This window comes from Rousettus aegyptiacus, unplaced genomic scaffold, assembly GCF_014176215.1.
Source record: "Rousettus aegyptiacus isolate mRouAeg1 unplaced genomic scaffold, mRouAeg1.p scaffold_m13_p_4, whole genome shotgun sequence".
Taxonomy (NCBI): Eukaryota; Metazoa; Chordata; class Mammalia; order Chiroptera; family Pteropodidae; genus Rousettus; species Rousettus aegyptiacus.
Window position 1 is genome coordinate 60,477,161 of NW_023416307.1, and position 23,644 is coordinate 60,500,804.

The 23,644-nt window shown below is 38.4% G+C and overlaps 1 protein-coding gene across 4 annotated transcripts in view; it reads right to left on the reverse strand.

Annotated features, from left to right (window-relative positions):
• The window catches only part of SIDT1 (SID1 transmembrane family member 1), a 77,679-nt gene that overhangs the window by 17,332 nt on the left and 36,703 nt on the right, over window positions 1–23,644 (reverse strand). For 3 of the 4 annotated variants that reach the window (XM_036219362.1, XM_016150676.2, XM_036219363.1), the window contains 10 exons: window positions 22,422–22,493; window positions 21,928–22,021; window positions 16,270–16,313; window positions 8,710–8,781; window positions 7,221–7,366; window positions 6,052–6,125; window positions 5,009–5,075; window positions 3,535–3,608; window positions 2,375–2,498; window positions 2,059–2,176 (listed from right to left, as the gene is read on the reverse strand). In XM_036219362.1, the coding sequence (XP_036075255.1) occupies window positions 2,059–2,176; window positions 2,375–2,498; window positions 3,535–3,608; window positions 5,009–5,075; window positions 6,052–6,125; window positions 7,221–7,366; window positions 8,710–8,781; window positions 16,270–16,313; window positions 21,928–22,021; window positions 22,422–22,493 (885 nt within the window). The remainder of the gene's footprint in view (window positions 1–2,058; window positions 2,177–2,374; window positions 2,499–3,534; window positions 3,609–5,008; window positions 5,076–6,051; window positions 6,126–7,220; window positions 7,367–8,709; window positions 8,782–16,269; window positions 16,314–21,927; window positions 22,022–22,421; window positions 22,494–23,644) is intronic. The other variant, XM_036219364.1, reaches the window with a different exon arrangement.

The window sequence follows — 23,644 nt, forward strand, 5'->3', positions numbered from 1 at the left end:
TTAAATGTCTGACAATAACACATGCTAGTGATGATGTGGGGCAACGGGAACCCTCACACAGCTAGCAGGAGTGGGAATTAATACTCCAGAGGGAAACTTGTCAGTTTTTGGTAAAATAGAAGATGCATATCTTCCATTGCAGGTGACCCCAAAATTCTACTTCTAGGTATCCTAGGGAACCTCTTTCACATGTACAAGAGCCATACATAAGGATATTCATTGCAGCACTGTCTGTAATAGTAAAATATTGGCAACATCTAAATGTTGTTCAGTAGAAACATTGATAAATATGGTATATTTTTAGTACAGAAAATGACAATCCTTAAAAATAAATGAACTAACTGTCCTTGATTCAATACTGATAAGTCTTAAAAACATATTGCTGGATGAAAAAAGATTGCAGAATAGAGTAATACATTAATATTAATTTTCTAAGAATGTAGTAAAACTATAAAAATAAACTGGAAGGATAAATACCAAATTAATCATAGTTAATGACCATAATTATTCATTTGATTACTATGATTATGATTATGAAATGATTATTATTTCTTTTTGGGAAGGAAAGAGGGGAATAAATGTGGAAAGCAGTTCAAAACAGGACCTCAACATTATATGTTTTATTTCTTAAAAAGTGAGTTTAAGGTAAATATTTTTAAATATGGGCATTTGTTTATAGAGTGGTGAATAATATTGTTCTCTACAAATATCTTTATTAAAAGTGTTTTCTAATTTTAAAATATTAAAATGTGACAGAATTTCTGTGGTGTTCTGAGTTGACAGGCAGAGGCTGAAGCACAAACATAAAAATGACTTTTAAAAATCCTTATACTTGAGTGAGGAGGACAGTGTGAGCTGCCAACTGTCAGAGTCGGCTCCTCCCTTCTTCCTTCCTAACAGCATCTCGGTACTAACTCAGATGTCTTGGTCCTGTTTTCAATTCAGAAATGCACACTCTTCCTGCCAATTTGCTTCCTGAAGTTTAGCTCTGCCCCTGGTTCTAGGAATGGGTCTCATTGGTCCAAAACAGCGGTCTCCAACCCTTTTGGCACCAGAGATCAGTACTCTGATAAGAATCTAATGTCTAATGATCTGAGGTGGAGCTGTGGTGGCGATGCTAGCGCTGGGGAGAGGCTGCAAAGACAGATGAAGCTTCACTCACTTGCCCGCTGCTCACCTCCTACTGTGTGACCCAGTTCCTAACAGGCCACGGATGGGTTCTGGCCTGCGGCCTGGGGGTTGAAGACCCCTGTTCTAGAAGTAATACTGTCTCCTTTGCCACTGCAATTGGTGTAGCAATCCCGGCTTGAGCTAACCAGCACATGGCAATGATTCTGGAATGGGCTCATGACTGTTTATGCTATTGAGGTATGAGGGGACATTATCTGGGGGAGTTTGAAAAAGACAGTTTCCTTGCTCTTAAATGAAGGCTGTTGAAAGCCAGCTTGCTGTGTCTTCCAGACATTGTGGTTTTGAGATAGGAAGCCAGAACCTGCTGTGGCCATATCTGCCACCATGCGTTCCCTGATAGCCTGAGCATAAAAGCAACATGCAGGCTAGGCTTAAGGAAGGCATGTGAGACGTGGAGCCAGAGCCACCAGATAAAAAAACCACAATCCCTTTCTACCTCTGGAGTTTTAGATGGTAAGCTGATAAATGTTGTTATTATTTAATCCAATTTGAATCAGCTTTTTAATTAATTTCATCTCAAAGCAGTCTAACTGCTAAATTAGGCCAAATTATACTGAAGGACCTATATGGACGTTTGTTGGTGAGTTCTATCCGACCTGCTGTCCAATGCTGACCCCATGGCCCAGGTGCAGATCTAGCCATGAGGTCATCATTCAGTGTTGAGAGTTTCCTAGTCTGAAAGGAAGTCAGAGAGGAAAAATGGTACAACATGTAGAAAACATACCCTCTGCTGAGGTGTCCTCAGATCATTCAGCTCATGTAAAATGTCACTTAATTCTTGCAAGTATAACCTTGGCATTTTTGGGAGGATCCCAGGACAAGACTCCTATAACTCAAATCTGTGTAGTTGATATAAATTCTAATTACCGAATTGGAAGTTGGAGTAATTAGGGCAGACATGGTAACAGGCACTGAGCACTCCTTCCATCATCAATGCAATGCCCATAGCATAGAAGAGACCAAAGTGCTTGGGAATCCCATACTCCTGAAAAAGGAGACAGCATGGTCAATAGAAAGATACCAGTGAGTGACAGCCACGGAATCTGGATGCCCAAGCTTCTGGCCTCAAGTGTCATAGTCCATCATCACACCATCAAGCCAGATGTCCCTCTTCTTTGTGGACCCTGTTTGGAATCATAACCCTTCTCAGCTCCCACTTCCAATTTATCCACCCTCTTCTCACCATGGCAAAGATATCCTTGGCTTCTAGGGCTCTTCGATGGAGAATATCCCGGCGCAAGACTACCAGCAGGAAGAGGAAGCCCAAGAGCACATGGCCGAGGTTACTGAGAATGTTGTTGAAGGCACTAAAGGGGCGAGACAGAAACCATGAGAGTCAGGCAGTCAAAGAGATTCAGAGAATGAATTCACGAATTAGTGAAAGAACTCAGCATTCCATGTTTTACACCACTAACCTTTTCATAAGATTTCGAGACTAAAGAATCGTCAGAGAGCATCTTTAACCTTTCATTTTTGAGTGCTTAGCCTGTGAAATGTGTTTGTCCCCTCTCAGGATGCCCACTTCTCTTCTCTAACACTTTCTCAGTTCTCTCTGGTCCCAATGGCACTGGCATGGAATAAATCCTGACAAGGCCACTCCAAAGATGGGTAGATTGGCCAAGTGTTTCAGCTACACAGTGAGAGAGAAGTCCTATAGATGGACCCATGTCATGTGTCAGTGCTCAGCTCTGTAACTATGAATTTCAGGATAACTGTCAGCGGGTTACAGCCACTGGCTTTCATTCAGGAAACTGAGGCTAGTTCAGTTCTGACACAAGAAGCCAGGTTCCCAACTTTCAAACAAATGCTCTTTCCACTGTACCATGTTCTGGTGGCTATAGGATGCCCTTGGAGGCAGCAAGCACGGGTTCAAATTCGTGCATCATTGACAGCTGAGGGACCTTCAGCAAGGCCTTACCTTTCTAAACCTTAGAGTCTTCATCTAAAATGAGGTTGTTCCATCCTCTGCATGGAAATGATACCCATGCAGGTGGACATGAAAACATGAATGTTCAGTTTTCATCTTTCACATGAGGCTGTTTAATGGATTGAATGTACTAGCAGCTCATACCCATGGATGAGTGCCATTATAGCTAGGGACTTGATGTTTTAAAAAATATCCCTGCCCTTTTCTCAGCAGATTATTCTTAAGAATGTTCCCTGAGGCCTTGTGCAGGAATGAAAGAAGCACACCTGATCTCGACTTCTTGATTTTATTCCTCTTTATCCTTGACTGGGGTAGTTTTCCACAGATGTTTTTAGTATTTTTAAAAACAGATATTACAACATTACACAGAAAGGCATCTCTAAATGCCACATGGGCAACCAGAGGACTGCACTTACCTCAGGACGCCCAAGGGGTGAGCACAGAGGAAGTTGTAGTAGCAGATGTCTTGGTCGCCAGTGACATTTACCACCTGCAAAATCAAGAGCGAGAAGAGGCGATGCAGTTTTTCTCCATTCCCCGAGCTCAGGCTTGAAATCACAAAAAGCAGACACTGCTCACAGTGATACACTGTCAGGGATTTACAGAGCACCTCAACAGGACTGAGTTATTCTCTGCTACCTTTATATAGCACAGGCACATTTCCTTTAAATGCTACCATCTTGCTTTGAATTGAAATATTCTGTGTCTTCCATTAAATGGCTTCAAGGTAGAATACAACTAAGTTTCCTTTGTTGTCATGATAAAAGAAGTATGAAAGTATGCTGACATTGGAACCTGCCTATTAGGACTGTCATGATACCTCCTATTTTCTAGATGAATGCTAGAAGGATATGGAGCTGTCCCATCCTCTGCATGGAAATGACACCCATAGAGGCAGACATGAAAACAGTTTTCCATATTTATGATCATCTCTGTCATTAGAAACCTTTCCAGACCATAGAACAATCCATATCTTCTGAGAGGGCCTCAAAGTATTCAGAGAATATTTAGATTATAAACTGTGGCTCTCAAACCTCATAAAGTCCTTTTCCTCATCATGTAATAAGTATGGAATTGGCTGAATATTATTAGATTATTGGCTTTCAAACATGTTTGTACCTTGGAATCATTGGGAGTTTGATGAATACTAATGCCTGGTTTCACTCTCAGAGAATCTGATCTAACTGCTATGGGGTACAGCTTGGACACTGGGATTTAAAAAAATTCCCCAGATGATTGTAATGCATAGCAAAGTTTGAAAGCCACTGCATTAGAAATACCTTCAGCCTCATGCTATTCTAAATGGTCTTCCTCATATAAAATGAATCTTAGAGAAGGTCACTTAAGTGACTTGGACCCCAGGGTCAGGGAGTGGTGGGGATTCTCAAGCTGTTTTAACTACTATTTTTTCTTTATTCTAGTTTGTAGTTTAGGTTTTTAAAATTTTATTACTTTTGTGAAGCTGTTTTTACTTTTACAAAAAAATATTTCCCCTTAATGAGAGGGCACAGGCTAAATTAGACATCAGATTTCCTTGTTTTGGTCTGGAACTTTATTTACTCATTACTCCATAATTTTCAAAAGTTCAGAAGTTCAGACTGGAAAATAATAGACACAGTTGATAAGTACTATGACTAAATGAGTGCAAGGTAATAATTTCAGATTGGTAGACAGAATAATTCAAGAGGTTCCAGGTCCCTCTGTGATAAAACAATTGGGAACTAGATTTAAAGGTCAGTCAACGATGAAGCAATGGAGAAGTCCAATTGGAACCCAAGTGAGAAAATAATTTTTGGACCTGCCCCAAGTTATACCTTTCTCTGTAAGTCACAACAAAGATCTTTCCCTGCAGTGTGAAGCTTGGATTCTGGGGTTCAGGGCAGCACTTACTGTCTGGTAGGTGATGACCAGCTGGATCACAGGTAGTGCATAAAACACAGCGATAGTGATAATGTTCCTATGCAGGCAGAAAGAACCAGAAATAGTTATTTCCAAATCAACAATGGAATCTTTGCTCATTTTTTAAAAAAAGAATGCTTCCACCCCGTGACTCCCTAGTCAACTTGGAAAAGCAATTAGAAACATTATGTGGTTTCTATTTCTCCAGTCATTTGTAAAAAAGTGTAAATAATACTTGCTCTGATTTAACTAAATTATTAATGAGAGCCTATCTTTTAAAGATGCTGTTAGATTAAAAGCGATCAGAGTGTTAAGTAATGAGAGATGGATCACATGAAGGGATGTGAATCTCTTAGATACCTCGTAGTTCCAAAATGATGGTCCCACTATGAAATTCCATGTGGCCCTCATTGTTCTTTGTTTTCCTCTAATATCTGTATCGAATTAAAGGGCATCTTTCTAGAGAAAAAAATGGGAAGGGCTGTCACAGTGTCAGCCTGGGGTTTCTGGGAGGAGGGAGGGGTCCCTGCCAGGCAGCTCAGCCTCTCAGCTTGAAGGAAGGCTGCATTTGTGTGTTTGACTATCACAGGTCTATTTATCATTGGCTGGTGGTATCACCTCCTCTTAGGATAGTTTCCTGCTACTCTGAGGTTCTCTAGGCACCTAGTATCTGAAATCACTGCTTCTTCCAAGAGCAGGACCTGGCGAGGAAAAGAGGGAGTGGCTGCAGTTTAGTGTGCCTCAGGGAAGGTAGTTACACAAATGTCATCGTTATATTATCCTTCTAGAAGAGGATTCAGTGTGCTCCCTAAACACACGAGGTTCTACTACCATTCTTTGTATTTATTTCATTTAGGGCTAGTTGCCTTTTGTAGTTTATTTTTGTTCTTCTTATGAAATATGGAATGGATCCTTGAAACACCTATGCCTGTACCTCATTAAACACTGAAACTTGTGACATCAGTAACTAACTTATACAAAGAAAACTTTAATTTTACTAAAGATAACTATGGTCCTGCTGGTCATCTACTCACCAAAAATAAATCTTATATTTTTTACTGACAATTCTCCGGTCCTTCCTGGACAGGTCTGACAGGTAAAGGAACATCTAGGAGGACAAAGAAAAAGAGAATGCATAACCGTACTTTCTTTTTTTTTCACATGCGAGACAAAGGAGAGCTTTACAAATTTCAATTCAATCTTTCGCTAGAGATTAACAATATTTAACAAGACTTTTCTTTTAATTTTGCTTTTCCCAGGATACCTTAATGAAAATCTTAGTATTTCCTTTGGAATATTAAAGATTGGCTAATGTGGGATAACCATTGGGAGTCGAATACTTCTTATAGTGTTGGCGAGGATGTGGAGAAAAGGGAACCCTCATACTCTGTTGGTGGAAATGCAAATTGGTACAGCCACTATGGAAAACAGTATGGAGATTTCTCAAAAAATTAAAAATGGATACCTTTTGACCCAGTAATTGCACTTCTGGGTATTTATCTAAAGAAAAGCAAACCAATAATTCATAAAGATCTATGCACCCTGTGCTCATGGCAGCACAATTTACAATAGCTAAGATATGGAAGCAACCTAAATGTCCATCAACAGATGATTGGATAAAGAAGTTACGGTTCACATGTGCAATGAAATATTAATTGGTCATTACAAAAATGAAATTCTACCATTCACAATGACATAGATGAACTTAGAGGTTATTGTGCTGAGAGAAGTAAGTCAGACAGAAAGATAAATACCGTATGATTTCACTTATATGCAGAAGCTAAGGAACGAAAAGGACAAACTAATCAAAAACAGACTCACAAATATAGAGAACAGTCTGGTGATGGCCAGAGGGGAGGGGGGTTGGGAGTCTGGGAGAAAGGGGTGAAGGGTTAAAGAAGTAGATGGTCATGGAGATGGGGAGCACGGCATAGGGAATGCAGCCAGCTGTAGTACAATGGCTAGGTGTAGAGGTAGAGGAGCGAAAGAGCAATTAGGGGGATTGTTTTATAGACTATATAAATGTCTAACTCTGTATGTGAAACTAATAATAAAATTAAATTTTTAAAAAAAAGCCCTCTGAGAAATTTGACTTCTCTTAAAAGGGAGGGGGAAAAAAATAAAGGAAACTAAGGCATTGCTAAAGTTGTATTCAGCTTTTGAACTTTCTGCCCTTTTAGAGAGTACGTCCAGGCAAAGGTACCTTGGTCCGGATGATATTCTTATCACTCTCAATGTCTGGCATGGTATCAAAGTCACTCTCTTCCACAGAGCTGTCTGTGTCAGACTGGCATGGCTTCCCACCATCGGAGGAGGACATCTGCCTGCCAGGACTGGAGTTTGACTCATCTGAAACAGAGAACACTAATCTGCCTTCCAAAGCCAAGAAGAACCCATGGAGCCCATTCTTCTCCGCAAAAAGCTCTATGCTGACTCATTCTTGAAAATGTTGTGTTGGTAAAAACTAACTCCTTACCCACAACACATGATCTTTCTCTCAATTCCTCCTCAACAAATTTTGAATCTTCTTCTCCTCTTATTTTTATATTTATATTGTCTATTTCTAGGGCTGAATACATACTAATATATAGACATCTGCTCTGTTAACTATTAGAGGCAAAAATAATATGCCATATTTCATTTTTCATATTTTAAAATATGAACATAAATATATAAATGTACATATGTGCGTAGTTATGTTTGGCACCTACCACACATACATGGAAACACACGCATATCCGGCAGCTTTCATGGCTTGTGGATGAAGTATTTGTATATGGAAATCCCCCACATGCCACATCTACGATTACATAACAAAAACAATATTCTCAGGGAGAAGAAGCCTTGTGTTCCTGTGAATGTTTCCCAGAGCAGATGGGAATTTGTGCAGCATGATGAGCACATGAGCCGAGGCTTCCTTCTGCTTTATTTCTTCTGTTCAGATGGTTAAAAAAAAAAAAAAACTCGAAAAACCCCGTTATGGCAGAGCCAGAAATAAGTTGCCTGCGTGGAGCCCACATGCTTCTCAAAGTTATATAATAATAGGGCAGGAATACAGGATTCCAAGTTCCTCTACACTGACATTTTAAGGTGCATCATTCGTAGGCCCATAAGCATGGAAGTGCATAGAAGCATCAAAGCACTCCTGCTCTAACAAGACAGGGCTAGGAATTCTCTTCCTTTCAGTCCCACTTAATGAACACTGGGGGCTGCTAAGTGAACAATAGGATGGCAGTAAGCAGGTTCAACTATGAAGTTAGCCAGAATGAAAGATTGTTAGGCTTTAGCCATGTTCACATGCAGCACAACCTTAGCCTTCTGATTGCTCTTACTCCACTGAAACCTGAGAATGAAACAACTGGTCAGTTGTGGCTGGACTCCCTGATATCAGACTCTGACACATCTTTCATGTCCTAAAGTCAGGCTGGGTATGAAAAAAAACCCCATGGGGGTCTTGGGTGTTGATGGCAACCACTGCAAGGAATTCTGCTCATGAGGCTAGAAACAATAATAAATGTAGAGAAAGTTAGAATTAGAAGGAACCTTCCAGGTTATCCAATCAATTTATTTTATAAAGACAGTGCAGTCTTATGTAATAACTGCCTTGCTCACTCTCTCAGTTATTAGGAATTCTCCTAATTCTCTGGGGAATTAGGAAACATTTCAATGAAAGGACTCATTGTAGGAAATACCTATTGCCCCATAATTGCTCCCTTCAGGTGTGCTGGCAGCTATGGGATGTGATACCGCCATATTTCCAGATCCTGTTAAAAAGAAAAGCAAAGAGACGAAAACTTTATGTCCAGTTGCTAAAACAAAAGAACACAACTCTTAGCAGTTTGAATCATCAGGCTACAATATTTTACATTTGATTTTCTTTTCACTCTAATACAAGAGTCACTAAACTATGACCTGCAGGGCAAATCTAGCTTGCCACATTCTTTTTGTGTGGCCCTTGAATTAAGAATGGTTTATAAAATTCTAAGTGGGGAAAACAGTCAAAAGAATAATATTTCATGACAGGTAAAAATTATATAAAATTCAAATTTCATGACAGGTAAAAATTATATTAAATCAAATATAATAAAAATTATATTAAATTAAAATTATATTAAATTCAAATATATAAAGTTCTACAGTCCCTCTCATTTGGGTATGTCTATGGCTGCTTTTGGCTACATTGGCAGCATTGAGCAGTTATCACAGAGACTATATGGCTGGAAAAGCCTGAAGTATTTACTGTTTGGCACTTTAGAGAAAAAAAAATGCTGATTCCTGCCGGATAGTGTTGCAGAATTATAAAAACAAAGGAGCGCAGGTCCTGACATCACTGTGAGGAAGGCCACCACTGAATAGAAACACCAGAAATAAACTTCTATGATTAAAAGACTGTAATTTGGAGGTTTATTTCTTATAGCAGTTAGCACTACCCTCACTATAGGTAGGATAAGCCTAAATAGGGAGGAAATTACTGCACTCCTTGGAGCAATAAATGATGACAACACAAACTAAGGATGTGGAGGAACATGGGTCATCCTGAGGGATATTTAGGAGATAGAATAGGTGTATCTGTTGTTAAATGGTTGTTGGCTGTGAGAGAAAAATAGATGGGAAGATAATGTTCCTCAAACTTTTCCAAGTTAGCACTCCTCATAATGGGGGGGGGGGAGGTGAGGAGTCATTCTTCTGGGAGTCTGGGGGTGTCATCTAGAACCACCCTACCACAAGCATTGGGGGAAAACGTCTCCCAACCTTCTCATTGGTTATTAGGCAAGATGCTATCCCATTGAGTTGATCTATTTTTGAGAGTTGGGTGATGCTTAATAGATAGAGCAGAAACCACAGATAAGCAGGTATCTGGGCAGTTTCTCTGACTCTGACTTAGTGCCACTATATTTCAGGAACCACACTGATGTGGAGATGCGCAAGAATGTTTTTCCACTGCCTTCTGTGTTTTACCCTGGATCTGGGATATTGTCGGGCTGGTGAGAATTTCTTATTGAAATCTTCTTTCTGAGAGGTGAGATTGCTTATATTACAACACAGGCAAAAAAGTCTGTGAGTTAACTTGTCAATCTCTTGTACTATTGCGGGGGAATATATTTTCAGTGGAAATACATAATTGAGAATATTCTTTAATATTCTCACTAAATAAATAAATACATACATAAATATATTTCCAGCTCTTCATTGAAAATATGGTTCATTATATTTTACATTAATGCTGCAGTGCATAACACATGTAAAAGAACCAAAAGCCTCAAATGATTCATCGTTTGTCACAGTCAACTCTCTTATTCTGGCTTTCAGATTTCATTCCCACTGGTAGGCAATAAAAACATTTGGTTTTGCAAAGCAACTTTGTAGGCTTTATCATGTGTTTTACTTTTTGTATGTCCATTCGTTTCCTCTGTGAAGAAAAATAATTAAATACCAAGTTCAAAATATTTCGCCTGATGATGAGACAAATCTGATGGCCTTAGAGACTCAATTTCCTTCCTTACTTTGGCTCACCCATAAATATGTAACATGGTATCAAAACCATTTATTCTTTTAATCCAACTTCAAGGCAAAGAAATAGGTTATTTTCAGACTCTTAAGTATGAGAGATTAAATCTTTTGAGTATAATAACAGTATTATGGGAAGATGTTGCCTACGATTTGACTGACTCTTTTTGACCTAGGACAGATTTGGTCATAGTTATGGCATATAGTTGCTGCTTGTTTCTCTGCTGCTGCTACTATCGACTATAACGAGTACTAATATTATTACTGCCATCATTAGTACTGCTACTACTACTAATGCTACTGTTATGATTACTGCCGCTGCTACTACTATCCATAGTGCTCGCTAGTGTTTATTGAAAACTTACCCTTCTGAGTTCTTTACAAGAATTTTAATTTTTCAACAACCCTATATGGTTATCACCATTTTAAAGGTGACAAAAGGGAAGCCCTCAGAAATCAAGTAATTGATAAGATGGTGGATGAATAGTGGCTCATTGTATTGGTCTCAGTAAAAACGTATCTACTTAATTGAAAAAAAAAATACAGGGATTTTCACTTCAAAATATGGGAAATAACTGGGAATAAGCATTTTACTTTTGTAGCGTGCTCAAGAACAACTTTCGAAAGAGACAAGGAAGTTGAGACTCGTTTGTCTCTCCACTATCATAAACTCATACTTTTTAAAGAAGTATCTAAGCACAACCTTTGCTTTTTAGGTTGGCTGCTGTGCTTGCCAATGATTCCCTATTGGGTCGTGCTCATGTCTTTTTCCTGTCCAGTTCATTGTAGGGAGTCTCAAAGAAATCACTGTGTTGGTCTCATCCCCAGTGATAATTTCTTTTACGTTTCCCTCAGCCTCTTACACAATTTTTCCTTTTCAAGCTTAAGCTCCTTATTTTTAACCATTAACGTCTGTTCATTATTTAAGATTTATTTTTTAAAAATATTACATCTGCAAATAGTAAGCGAAGAATGACATCAAAATCATAAAACCTCCAATTTTTGGCATTTTGGTGTAATAGCCATGTCTTGTGATAAGGGAAGTAGAAGTGTGCATAGGAAAATGCTCGAGTTTAGTTGTGGCAGGAAGTTGAAATGGTTCATGGGAGCCAATGTGTCGTGTGTGTGTGCACATGCGTGCGTGTAATCAAAAGAGAAAAAAGCACACAAAGAAACTAAAATCAATGTGAGCAAGAAAACGAAAACAATCGCTATTTTGTTAGGCGACAGCTTTATTAAAAAGAAAGAGCCAGCTGTGTAGGTCTGTTCAGATTTTAATGTATCACTGATTTCTGCACTCTGCTCTGGCTCATAATAGAGCATAATCAGGTTTTGATGTGGCTAGCCCTATTTATTCTGAGGCAGCTGCAATACCAGTGGTTCTATGATGGATAAGAAAATTGAGATTTTCATGAGCAATACAATTGCCAGCACAGGGAAATATTTGAACTCTGTAGACTTTTATAGGCACAATTTAAATATGAGATTAGCCAACATGAGATAACAGTATTCTGTCAATTTTTCTTATGTCTAAGGCTTCTTCGAATGTGAAAACCAAAGCATTTTTTCTCAAACTTCAAGTATGATCAGTGGTCCCAGAAGGCAGCTGTATTTATACTCAACTGTATTTAGAAAGCAGAATTAAATATAAAAATATTAGTTTATAGGACAGACCAAGATGTACTGGCTGGAAATAAGCAAACATATAAGGTTGTGAATGAGCTTATCTAACTTGTTCTGGTATGTTTTTCTCTGAGCATGAACCCCTTGCCATCTGTCTACTTTACTAATATAGATAGGATATGCTTGCACGCTTGCTTTTTGTGTTAGATGCTCTATATGAGGGGAAAATTTTCATTTTGAGCATGTTTGGATCTTTCAGAGACTTCATATTTGTAAATGTCCTGCCCCCTTTTGTCTGTGGGCTCAGGAGGCTGGAAGCTAAAGAGAGAGTCAGAAATGAGGTGGACTAGCTGCCATGAAATTTCTTTTTTATGCCAATTGGCTATACATTCCCCTCAGTTTCATGTTTTGTTTCAAAAGTTGAGGAGAAAAATGAAGAAAACCGCTAATCTTTGCAGAGGGATAAAAAAATTTCTCTAGAAGAAAAAATGGGCCAGAAAAGTCAAGGAATTTTGGAAAAAGAAGAGTAGAGAGTCAAGACAAGAGTTTGAGACCCAGTGCCCCAGAGCCTGATGATGGCCTGTGTTTCTAAACTCTTCCAAGTTCAGCGCACAGCTTGCCTTATGCCCTCTGGACCCTGTTCTTTGCTAAGAGGCTGATTCAATAACAGGTCTATCTGGGAAAGGATTTGATTGGCCATTTGGTTCTTAAATCTACAAACTTGTCAGGTTTGTCCAGCTCTCTCACTTGAAAAAGTAACCTTCTCTTATGCTGCACCCCAGGTTTGTGGTGACAGCTCATAGGTCCCAGGGACCTATGAGGCACGCTTCACTTGTTTCTCTTCCTAGGTGATAAATGAATTTCTGTACAGGCTCTTTAACAATAATATGAAACGTGGGTTTTCTCCACTGAAAGAGCCAGAGGAAGAAATGATTTCAGAGTACAGAGCCTCTCCTAGTACTCCTCAGATTACCACAGAGGCCCCTGTCTTAACTGCTAAGTGGTGAATGGAGAATACAGTGTCCATCCATTCGCACCACAGGAAAAAAGTCCCTGCAAGGACCGAAGCAGCTCTTTACCAACACTATTTCCACTTCACTTGGGTTCCAGAGTCTCATCTTCTTCTGTGTCCAATGAAATATAAAAGAAGTTCTTTCTCTGTTGACATTTTTCAAATATGAATTAAAGAATTGCACACAAACAAAAACAAAAACAAAATGCCGAGGAGCCGACGGTTTTTTCAAACGCAGCCTCCCTATCATTACCTAATTAACACAGAGCTGCCATCAATTTTTCAGCTTTTAGGGACCTGGACTCATCTCCTCCACCTCAATTAAACCTACAGTGAAAGCATTAGGCTGACTTCCTCAGATGTCTAGCTCCATCTTGGTTTGGGCAGACACCATGCTAAGTCTAGCAGGATTCCCTTCCCCTTTCAGACACTGTTCCTAGTATTTTTCTAGGCACCAACCCCCAAGGCATTTCCTGTAGCTCTGAGCACCACTGAACTTCTTATAGCCTCCAGGTCACACTGTCCAAAGGTTGCTCTCCTGAATATCTCACATTAGCTTTCTGATAAGGTCCCTCACTTGCTCCAAGCTGGCTTCTCGATGCTCAGCCTGACATGCTTAAAAAAGTCACTGACTAGCTTTTTTCTTGGGCCAGGCTTGTCTTCTCTGTTCTTCTTTTAAATTATCTAAGTCTTGCCTCACTAGTGGTCATATGACTTCTCAGGTCCTGCCATTTTTCTCTGAAACCTCTCTGCATTACAAAGGTTCCTTATTTCCTCCCTTATTCCCTACTTTTTAACTAAGCTGGGATTTTGTTTAGGTATCCTCACCTGTGCCTGGCAGCCCACATATTTAAGTCAGTGATTCTCAACTGGGGGTCAAGGGACTGTTTTGCCCCCAAGGTGACATTTGTCAGTGTCTGCAGACATTTTAGTTGTCATAAGGAAGAAGTGCGCTACTGGACTCAAGTATGTAAAAGGCAGAGATGCAGTTAAACATCCTACAGTATACAGGACAGCCCCTTCTAACAAACAATTATCTGGCCTACAGTGTCAATTAATGTGGGTTTTGAGAAATCCTGGTCTTAGAGAAAGATGGCCTCACTCTAATTCTATAAGTAGGCTTGACGGATATGTAGGCAAATTATTCTTTTGGAGGGACTGGTTTAATAATAAGCATACAATCCACTCTAGGCCAATAAAATAAAAACAAGTTGCTGGGTGTTTCTGAAGAAGTCCTTCTCTCTGAACATTGTCAGGTGACAGGATGACCCTGGTCCATCTCACCACCAGCACTGGGAGCAAAGCAGAACCAAGGGAACGGCAAGGAAAAGGACAAGAGCCACCTGACAATCCTGAAGCCTACCCTCTGCTCAACTTCCAGAGAGAGGGGTCTCTATAGTTTAGGCACGTTTGAGATCTATTTTCTTGTTACTTGCAGCCACATGAATCCTAATCGATGCATTTTACTATTCTTTTTTTTTTCTCCTTTTCTTTTGATTATGTATTCATTTCTTCTTACCATCTGAAGGGTGCCTCTAGCTCTTAGCTAATTTTCAGAGCCAGCTTGATCTTGGACAATCATCTGGCTCAAGTCCCATCTCTGTCCACTTATGCTTTACTGTTCAGGAGAGCAACATGGTATTTCTTTAATTATCAATACAATAATAAAATGACTTCATTCATACAGTAAAAATAGCAGACCATCCATTCACAGAGCACCCAATGGGATCCAACCAACCCACCTTTCTAAGTTCGAACAGGCCTAAAATAAGAGTAAAACCTGGGGGCCCAGGAGGGAAAAAGATGAGATCCAGAGAGAAGAAGAATTTATTTAAACATTTTATGAATAAAAGGGAAAATAGTACTTTGCATTTTAAAGACAGTAGAGCAGGTGTCCTTTTACAGTCTTTCATACTGGCAATTGAATGTTATTAAAATAAATTGGCTGGTGACTAGAAATACAGACAGGCTGACATTGAGGACAAAAGTCAAAGGAATTGAGGAGAAGCAACAGGGAGAAATGTTCCTGCTGGGAGAGGTAGGGGATCATTTTGTGTCTTTTTAAGATTCCGTGAGTTCATTTAAGTGCAGAAAACACAAAACTAAACATCTGCTGCTTGTTACTTAAAAATCAAGTCTCACTTCAGCATTCTTTTTCCAAATGATCACTCTATGCCCAAATGGCTTATAAGTACTATGTAACTCATGCTGATTTAAGCTTTTTATAAATAAGGACATTTACAAAAGGTATAAGCTTCCAGTTATAAAACAAGTAAGACCTGAAGATGTAATTAATATACACATGGTGACTATAGTTAATAATACTGTATTGTATATTTGAAAGTTTCTAAGAGAGATTTTAAACTTCTCATCACAAGAAAAAAATTTGTACCTATGTGTGATAGTGGATGGTAATTAGACAAATATCACAAATACCAAATCATTATGTTGTACACCTGAAATTTATACAACGTTATATAACAATAATATCTTAATTTAAAAAATAGACAATTAATTACAAAATTTTTTTTTGATAAAAGGGTTAGGCAATTGAATTTCTTCGTTCAAATCCTCTGAGTGGAAGAAAGGGCATATTACAATGGATGGATAATCAATTACTCTGAATTTTGCAAAGTTATTAATACTCTTTATTATATTTGCTAGTTTCAAATAGTTCAGTTATCTAGATACTTGAACAAAAAGCCTCCATCGCAATTTGGGAAAAGTAAACTCTATATTAGAGTTAACACTATAAATTTTTAATATTGTTCACAAATCAGCTTTGGGATAAGATAGATATGAATAATTTATATCCTAGAAAAGATTAAACCTTAAAAAAAGATGAATGGCTGACAAATGGGCTGTGGATAATTGCAAAAACTAAGCAAAGGTTCTTAGTGTGAGCTCCATATGTCAGTAATTATCAACTATAAAAATTGGCTCTCACTGAGCTCTGCTTTATGTAAAAAGATTGCAGATTAGACTACTCTAGGGGATAGGAATCAAGGGAGGGTCTCAAAACGACAAAAGGCAGAGACAAAAGAAGTACCAAATGTGATATTACTGTATACATGACATATTTTGATGTGAAACCAGGGATTTTTCTTACCATCATTGGAACCAAAGCCTTCATTGATAGATTTTCTCTGAAACCTGTAAAGAAAAAAAAGCACATAGAAATGCTCCCAAGACAGCAAAAATCTCAGCATTTTATATTTGCTCATTGTACAGTAATCAAAACTCTTTCCTTATGTTAGTGGCAGAGTTTTGATTACTGTAGCTTTGTATTAAGTTTTGATATCAGGAAGCATAAGGCCTCTAGCTTTGTTCCTTTTTTCATGATTGTTTTACCTTTTCTGGGTCCCTTGCACTTTCAAATGAATTTCAGGATCGGCTTGTCAATTTCTATAAGAAAGTCAGCTAGGACTTTGATAGAGATTGTGTTGAATCTATAGATTGGTTTGGGGAGTATTGCCATGCATTTTACTGCTGCTATTACAAATTATCAGAAACTAAGTGGTTTAGGCAATACAAATTTATTATCTTACAGTTCTGGATGTCAGAATTTCAAAATTAATCTTATGTGGTTGTATTCCTTTGGGAGGCTCCACAGCCATATCCCTTTCCTTGCCCTTTCCAGCTTCTAGAGGTGGTCTGCATTCCTTGACTCATAGCCCCTTCCTGTATCTACAGAGTGCATTCCTCCAACCTCTGATTTCATCATCACATCTCCTTCTGCCTTTGACCCTTTGCCTCCTTTTAATAAGGACCTTTGTGATCACATTACACTCATATGGATGATTTCAGGATAACGCCATAGCTTTATTACATCAGCAAAATCTCTTTTGCCATGTAAAGTATCATATTCCCAGGTTCTGAGAATTAGGACATGGTCATCTTTTGGAGGCCATTATTCTGTCGATTACACTATCTTAACAATATTAAGTCTTTCAATCCATGGACATGGGATATCTTTCCATTTATTTAGGTCCCCTATAATTTCTTTTTGGATGTTTTGTAGTTTTCAATGTGAGAGGCTTATATGTAATTGATTAAATTTATTCTTAAGGATTTTATTACTTTCGATGCTATTTTAAATGGAATTGGTTTCTCAAATTTATTTTTGAATTGTTCATTGCTAGTATATAGAAATACAATTGATTTTTGTTATTGGTCTTTTATTTTGTAATCTTAGTGAACTCAGGGCTTCTTTTTAAAGATGATGAAAATTAATGGTTATGGTTGCTCAACTGTGAATATACTAAAAAACCACTGAATTATATACTTTAAGAGGGTGAACTTTATGGTTCAAATTATATCTCGGTAAATCTGTTATCTAAAAAACTATGTATACCATTTGGAAATCTTTATCAAAATTAAAATGTGAATCGCCTTCTTCCTCCAAATGAGCCTCCCTTTTGGATGTGAGGTTGGAGTTGGGGTGGGGGGAGGAAGAGCATTAGAGGCTAAATGTGCTTGAGCTTTGGTACATACTCTTACTTATTTCCAGATGGAGACTCTAAAAATTGCACACTCTGATCCTGGTATGTTTGGTGGAAGAACTTCTCTTCATACCTTGTCCCTAGACACAGCAAACTCATCCCTGCCTCAGGGCATTTGCTCTTGTTCTCTGTGTGGGCCACTCTCTCCCCAGATCTTCACATCACTGGCTCCTTCTTGCCATTCAGGTATTGGTTTTGAGATATCTTCCTTGCTGAACAAATCAAATCTAAAGTAGCTTCCCCAATCCAATCATTGTCTATCATATTGCTCCTCTGTCTTTATTCTCCTCCTGTCGCTAGCTAAAATTATTTTATTAATTGCTTGCTTGCTTGCTTATATGTTTCTTCTCTGTACCATGTAAGCTCTATTAGAGCAGGAACCTAGATTTTCTTGTTTACCACTGTATCCTCAACCTCTGGGACAGGCCCTGACACATAGAAATGATAACTAAATATTTGTTGAACGAACAAAGCATATTATTAAGGAGAGCAGTTACAATTTGACCTGACCTAGCTTGGCAAATGAAGCTTTAGTGAAGTCCTCTTTTGAACCAATTTTATTGATATAAATTGGCAAGCAATTTTATGGTCTCATAAAAGATGATGTGTTTCGATTGTGTCTTTATATTAACAGGCTTTACTCGCATTTGCCCTAGGTTTCAGAGTTGATAAAATTTTCATTAGAGGAGTTCAGTGATTTACAAAGCTAAAGGGAGGCAGGTAGTCGCCAGTGAGCAAAGAAAAAAAGTAAATGAGATTATGCTAGAGTGATTGCTAAATGGCTATACCTCATCTTGTATTCCATCTTGTATTCTTCAATCAAAAGGTAGACTCTATATGTTCAACTCTTGAATCTGGACTGGTCTAATGACTTGTTTTGATCTATAGAATGAGGCAGGGGCGGGGGGTGATACTGTGCCACTTCTGAACCTACATCTTGAGGAAGACTTGCACTCTTATGTTAAATAACAAAATCTTGGAGATTCAACAAACCAGGGCTAGCCTGCTGGGGGACAAGAAATCAAGCACAGCTAAGGGTAGTCTAGAAGAGCCATTTCCTAGATGACCTGCCAGCTGGTTGCATTTTGTGACTACACCCAGCTGAGATCTCGGAGCTCAGTACAGATTAGCAGAACTATCCAGCTGACCCATAGATTTCTGAGCAAACTCAAATATTTATTGCTGTATGCAGAGTTATTGTGGCAATAATGACTAATACAAGAATGAAAGGAAGGATGAGCACTAAGGATCATTGAACTCAATGTCTGGCATGGTGGTTGAGAGGAAAGAATGAGAGAATATGTGTGTGGCACTTGGCCCAGGGTCTGCACATTCATTGTGAAGGCTTCATAAATACTTGTTGAATAAATTGGGTCTAGGAGATGGGAAGGGAATGGTGTTTAGTCATGTGTTCAAGCCAATACAGCATGTAGATGTTTTGGAGTCTTAGTTCCCTGAGGGCAGGGGCTATCTCTCTTACCAGTGTTTTCATCCTTATCTATTAGCATGTGTTGAAAATTCCACCTGTATTAATAACAAGGTACAGGGGACTCACTGAACAAATGGCATTATGCTCTAGGACTGGCCTCATTTGGTTTTGTAGAAAACTTTTTTATTTCTGCTGAGTTCAATGAAGGAAGAGTTCTGTTAGCATTTTTCCTCAGTCTATTTTGTTATTTCAAATGCCAAATAGTTCTTATGTCTCCAGATTTTTATTTTCAGTTTGTCTATATTTGGAAAGAATCTCTGCTTGTGCCATTGACTGTAACAAAATAATCTTGCAGGCTAGAGGTTTCAAGAGAGCCTTATACCACAACCTTGAAAACCTTTTGAAAAACTGTGCTCACTTCAGTAGGCTGAATGACAACTTTACAGAGGTTGATATCCACCTATTAACTTAATTTTTTGTCTGTTTGTATGTTGACTATGCATGCTAGCTAAAGACATGAAATCCTATTTTCTAAAATCTGAAACATCAGGAGTAGAGACAGTCTTCCTAAGAGAGGCAGAATAGACAAACTTCTTTTTCCATGACATTGGAGCTCATCTGAGTCAAAATTGTGAGCTTTTTGGACCTTTTTATAATTATATCCATGCTAGGGTGCCAGGCTTTTGGTCTAGCCTCCTTGATGAGGACTGGAGCCAGGCTGCCTGGGTTCAAATCCCAGCCCTTTCATTTACTGGCTCTGAATTCTTAGTCAAATTGCTAACTTTTCTATACCTCAATTTCCTTAACTGTTGGAAGGAGATAATACTGGTATCCATTGTTTTACGGCATTAGATGCGATAATCAGCTTAGACAGCTCTGCACAGAGCAGGTACTTACTAAACGTTAGTGATTATGACCTGATAAATTGAGCTGATAATTAATGTATATAGTTTCCAGGATATAAAATATGCCTATAGGGTTTTTTGTTTTTAACTTTTAATGTGAAAACAACTTCAACTTTACAGAGAAGTTGTAAGAATAAGAATAGAACATAGAACACCTGTACACTCTTTATGTAGATTCCTTTATCGTTAGCATTTTACCCTGTTTTCATTCTGCTTGTCTCTCTTTTTCTGTGTGTGTGTACCATTTGAAAGCAAGCTGCATATCATGAACTTTTATTCCCAAATATTTCCCAAGAATAAAGATATTCTTTTATATAAATATATATAGTTGTCAAATTTAGCAAATTTAACATTTATATGATACTCTTCTTTGATCTACTTTCTGTATTACAATTTTGTCAATTGACCCAATAATGTCCTTTATAGCATATTTTTCTTTTAGTAAGAGATCCAGTCTGAGATGAGGTACTGTCTTTAGTTGTCATCTCTCTTTAGTTTCCTTCAATCTGGAACACTTCCACAGCCTTTCTTTGTTAACTTTTATTACATGTTGTAGTAGAATCATCATCATTTTGAGTTTGTCTAATTTTTCCTTAAAGATTATGTTCAAAATAAGCATTTCTAGCTGGAATGCTGTATAAGCAATATTGTGTCTTTCTCAGAATGTCACATCTGGAGGCACACATACACATATCTATCTTCTCCTCAGTCATATTAATTTTGATCATCAGCCACTTCTCTGATTCTTCACTACTTTCCCCCTTATAACTACTAAGCAATTTGTGGGGATACACTTTAAGGCTATATAAATATCTTTTTCCTCAGCCAATTTCCCTCCTGGTTTTAGTACCCACTGATGATTCTTAACCTGACCTACTGAAGATGATGATTTTCCAATTCCAGCACTTCCTCCACATTTACATTAGCTTTTGGCCTTCTACTATAGACGAAGTCCTCCTTTCTGCTGTCAATATTTGCTAATAACTCCTTTGCCTAATGTGTGTCTGATTTAGTAACTTCGTTGAATTAATTGGACATATATCTGCAGGTATTTAGGTCAGTCCTTTCTTCTTTCATCAATATGGACTCATGACTCTGTTTTTCTCAGTGATTTATAATTCATTAGTTTCCTCAATTGTCTTGTGCTCAGATTGTCCAACGGTAATCCCAGGGTTTTTGAACTTAGTTTCTTGACTGAAAAGCTTCATAAAGGTCACAAAAGGGAGTTATGTTTTGAGTCAGAGGTAAGCCTGTATCACTGAGATGGCTGTATCACTGTAGTAGCCATGAGGCTTTTCTACAGATGAGATCTTGCCCAATAGTCAGAAAGCTCCATGCTGGCTTTTGTTTTCTTTACACTTTCAAGAGGAGAAAGAACATGTGTTTTTTGTAAACCTCCTACCATTCTTTTGTAGTTATTTCCCACAGACCACAACAAATACAGAATTCTCAGAGTTCAGGCCTGCTGAGAGAGGCAAGTTTTTAGCTCGTTTTATTAGGGGCTCCAAATTCTTGAGAAGGGAAATCTCCTCGGTCAAATTACAGTACAATTATCTCCTTTTTTCTCTCTCTCTCAAGGGACATTTTACTGGAAAATTGATGCTATGACAGTTAGAAAACACCTGGTAATGTAGCATCAAAGCTTATTATTCCTGCTATTAATATCTAACTTCTGTTAAGATTATTCTTGCTAAAATAAACACTCTACCAGCACTTACTGTTTGCAGAACATTGCTGTAAACACTGCAATTATACTATTCTATGGAGTACATTATTCTTTAATTTTACAGACGAGGAAGCTAAAACACAGAGAGGTTAAGTAAGTTGCCCAAAGTCACACAGTTAGTGACTGAGGTAGATTTGAATCCAGTCAATATGGCTATAAAGTCTAATTCTCTAATTACTAACGTTTCTTGAAACTCTTGACTTACCTGATATAATGAACAAACGCAATAAGCAGGCATCCCAAATAGAAGGAGAAAAAGATGAGGAAGCTGAGAAGAATGGATTTCACAAAAATGGATTCTGAGGGAAGAGAAAGAACTTTAGTGGGGATGTCCTCAGGAGAAGAGAGGACCATGTTTGAGACTGGACAACTTCAAGGGCTCATCTCTGTCATACTCGTTCCTCAGTCCTGCGAATCTCCACTGAAAGCAACAAAGCCACGGTACGTCACCCAGCCATTACCCACAAAAGGCTGCCTTTCACAGTGGTGACTTCTAGTGGAAGCTGGGAAGGGACTTCCTGTATACTACTTCATAAGTGAGTTCCCTTTCTGGAAGGTATTTAACAAACTGCTTTGATTGTCTATTCTATTTCTAAAGTAAACATTAGTTTCTTTCCATGATGTTTCTCTGGAAGGATGCTATTAGTTTTGAATTATATAACTGACTTCCTGACACTGAGTTCTAGAGCCAATACTGACCTTTAATGGAAGGGACGATGGTCACTTTAAGGTTCTTTATTCGTTGTAGATTCCAGGTCTGGTTCTTCTTTTCTGGCAAAGAACAAGACAAAATGGATCAGATCCTGAGCTCTTGGCCTCTCATGTGAATAGTTGTTCAAAAACTGTCCAAAATTAACTCTGGTTGCTGAAATTTCTTTTAGCAAGAACTGAGGGAAATCTAACCCCAAATCTTCAAACATCTAATATCCATTTTGGTTAAACTTTCGATTTGGCCTTGGCTTCGTTGTGTTTTGATAGCAATAACTGACAAGAATGAGACTGCAGCCTCCTTTCTCGAATGAAGAAGGCTTGACCCTTCCCCTGATATCCGGGAGGCCCAATATGCCACAGACCCCTGAAGAAAACAGCCCCAAAAACAGGAAGCTACCTCATCTTTTGGTTTGCATTTTCAGGCCATGAGAATTTGTTTTTTCTTAAATAGTAAACAAAGGGCTTATAGTTTACCAAAGAACATCAGACATTAGCAAAACTCTAGAGCTATGTAATTAGGAGATTAAAGAATACACAAGCAGAAATTTCACCTCAGTGCCATGGGAACCATGTTACAACCAACAGTAAACACCCTTTGTGTTGATCACATATGGCTCATCAATCAGCTGCTGGGTGTCTGTGTTTTCAATCAGCAGCCTATCCCATTTCCTAGGTAGTGACTGGATAACTAGGTAGTTACCCACAACCTGTGGTACTATGCCTCAGAGCTTATGCAACATTGAGATAAGTCGTCTCACTTTGCTTTCTTACTATTTTGCAAGGTACAATTTTGGCAACGGGAATCAAGAACTTTAATTTTCCTTGCATATTCTTGTGTAAATGATGACTACTGATAAATATGAGTGACTATTACCTCTGGCTGCCAAACTGATCTTAGAAAATGAACAGTTGGTCTACTGTATAAAATCATTACTTTGTAGCAGCAAATATTTGTTGAGTAAAGAGTCAACCTCACATGGTCTGAAGGAACAGAAGATTTGGAAAAGATGAAATGCACTAAGTGAGATTTTGTAGTATCACTACTACCTTTAGATCTATCATTTTCTTCCCTTTATTTTTTCTGAAGAATCTCTCAGACTGCCTTGCCAAGTGACTGCTGATAACCCTCCCTTAGTGGGAACTAGAAATGGCCCGAAGGGCCTAAAGTGAGCTTTTGGCTTCCCTTCCATTCCCCATTGTCAGGTTTTTCT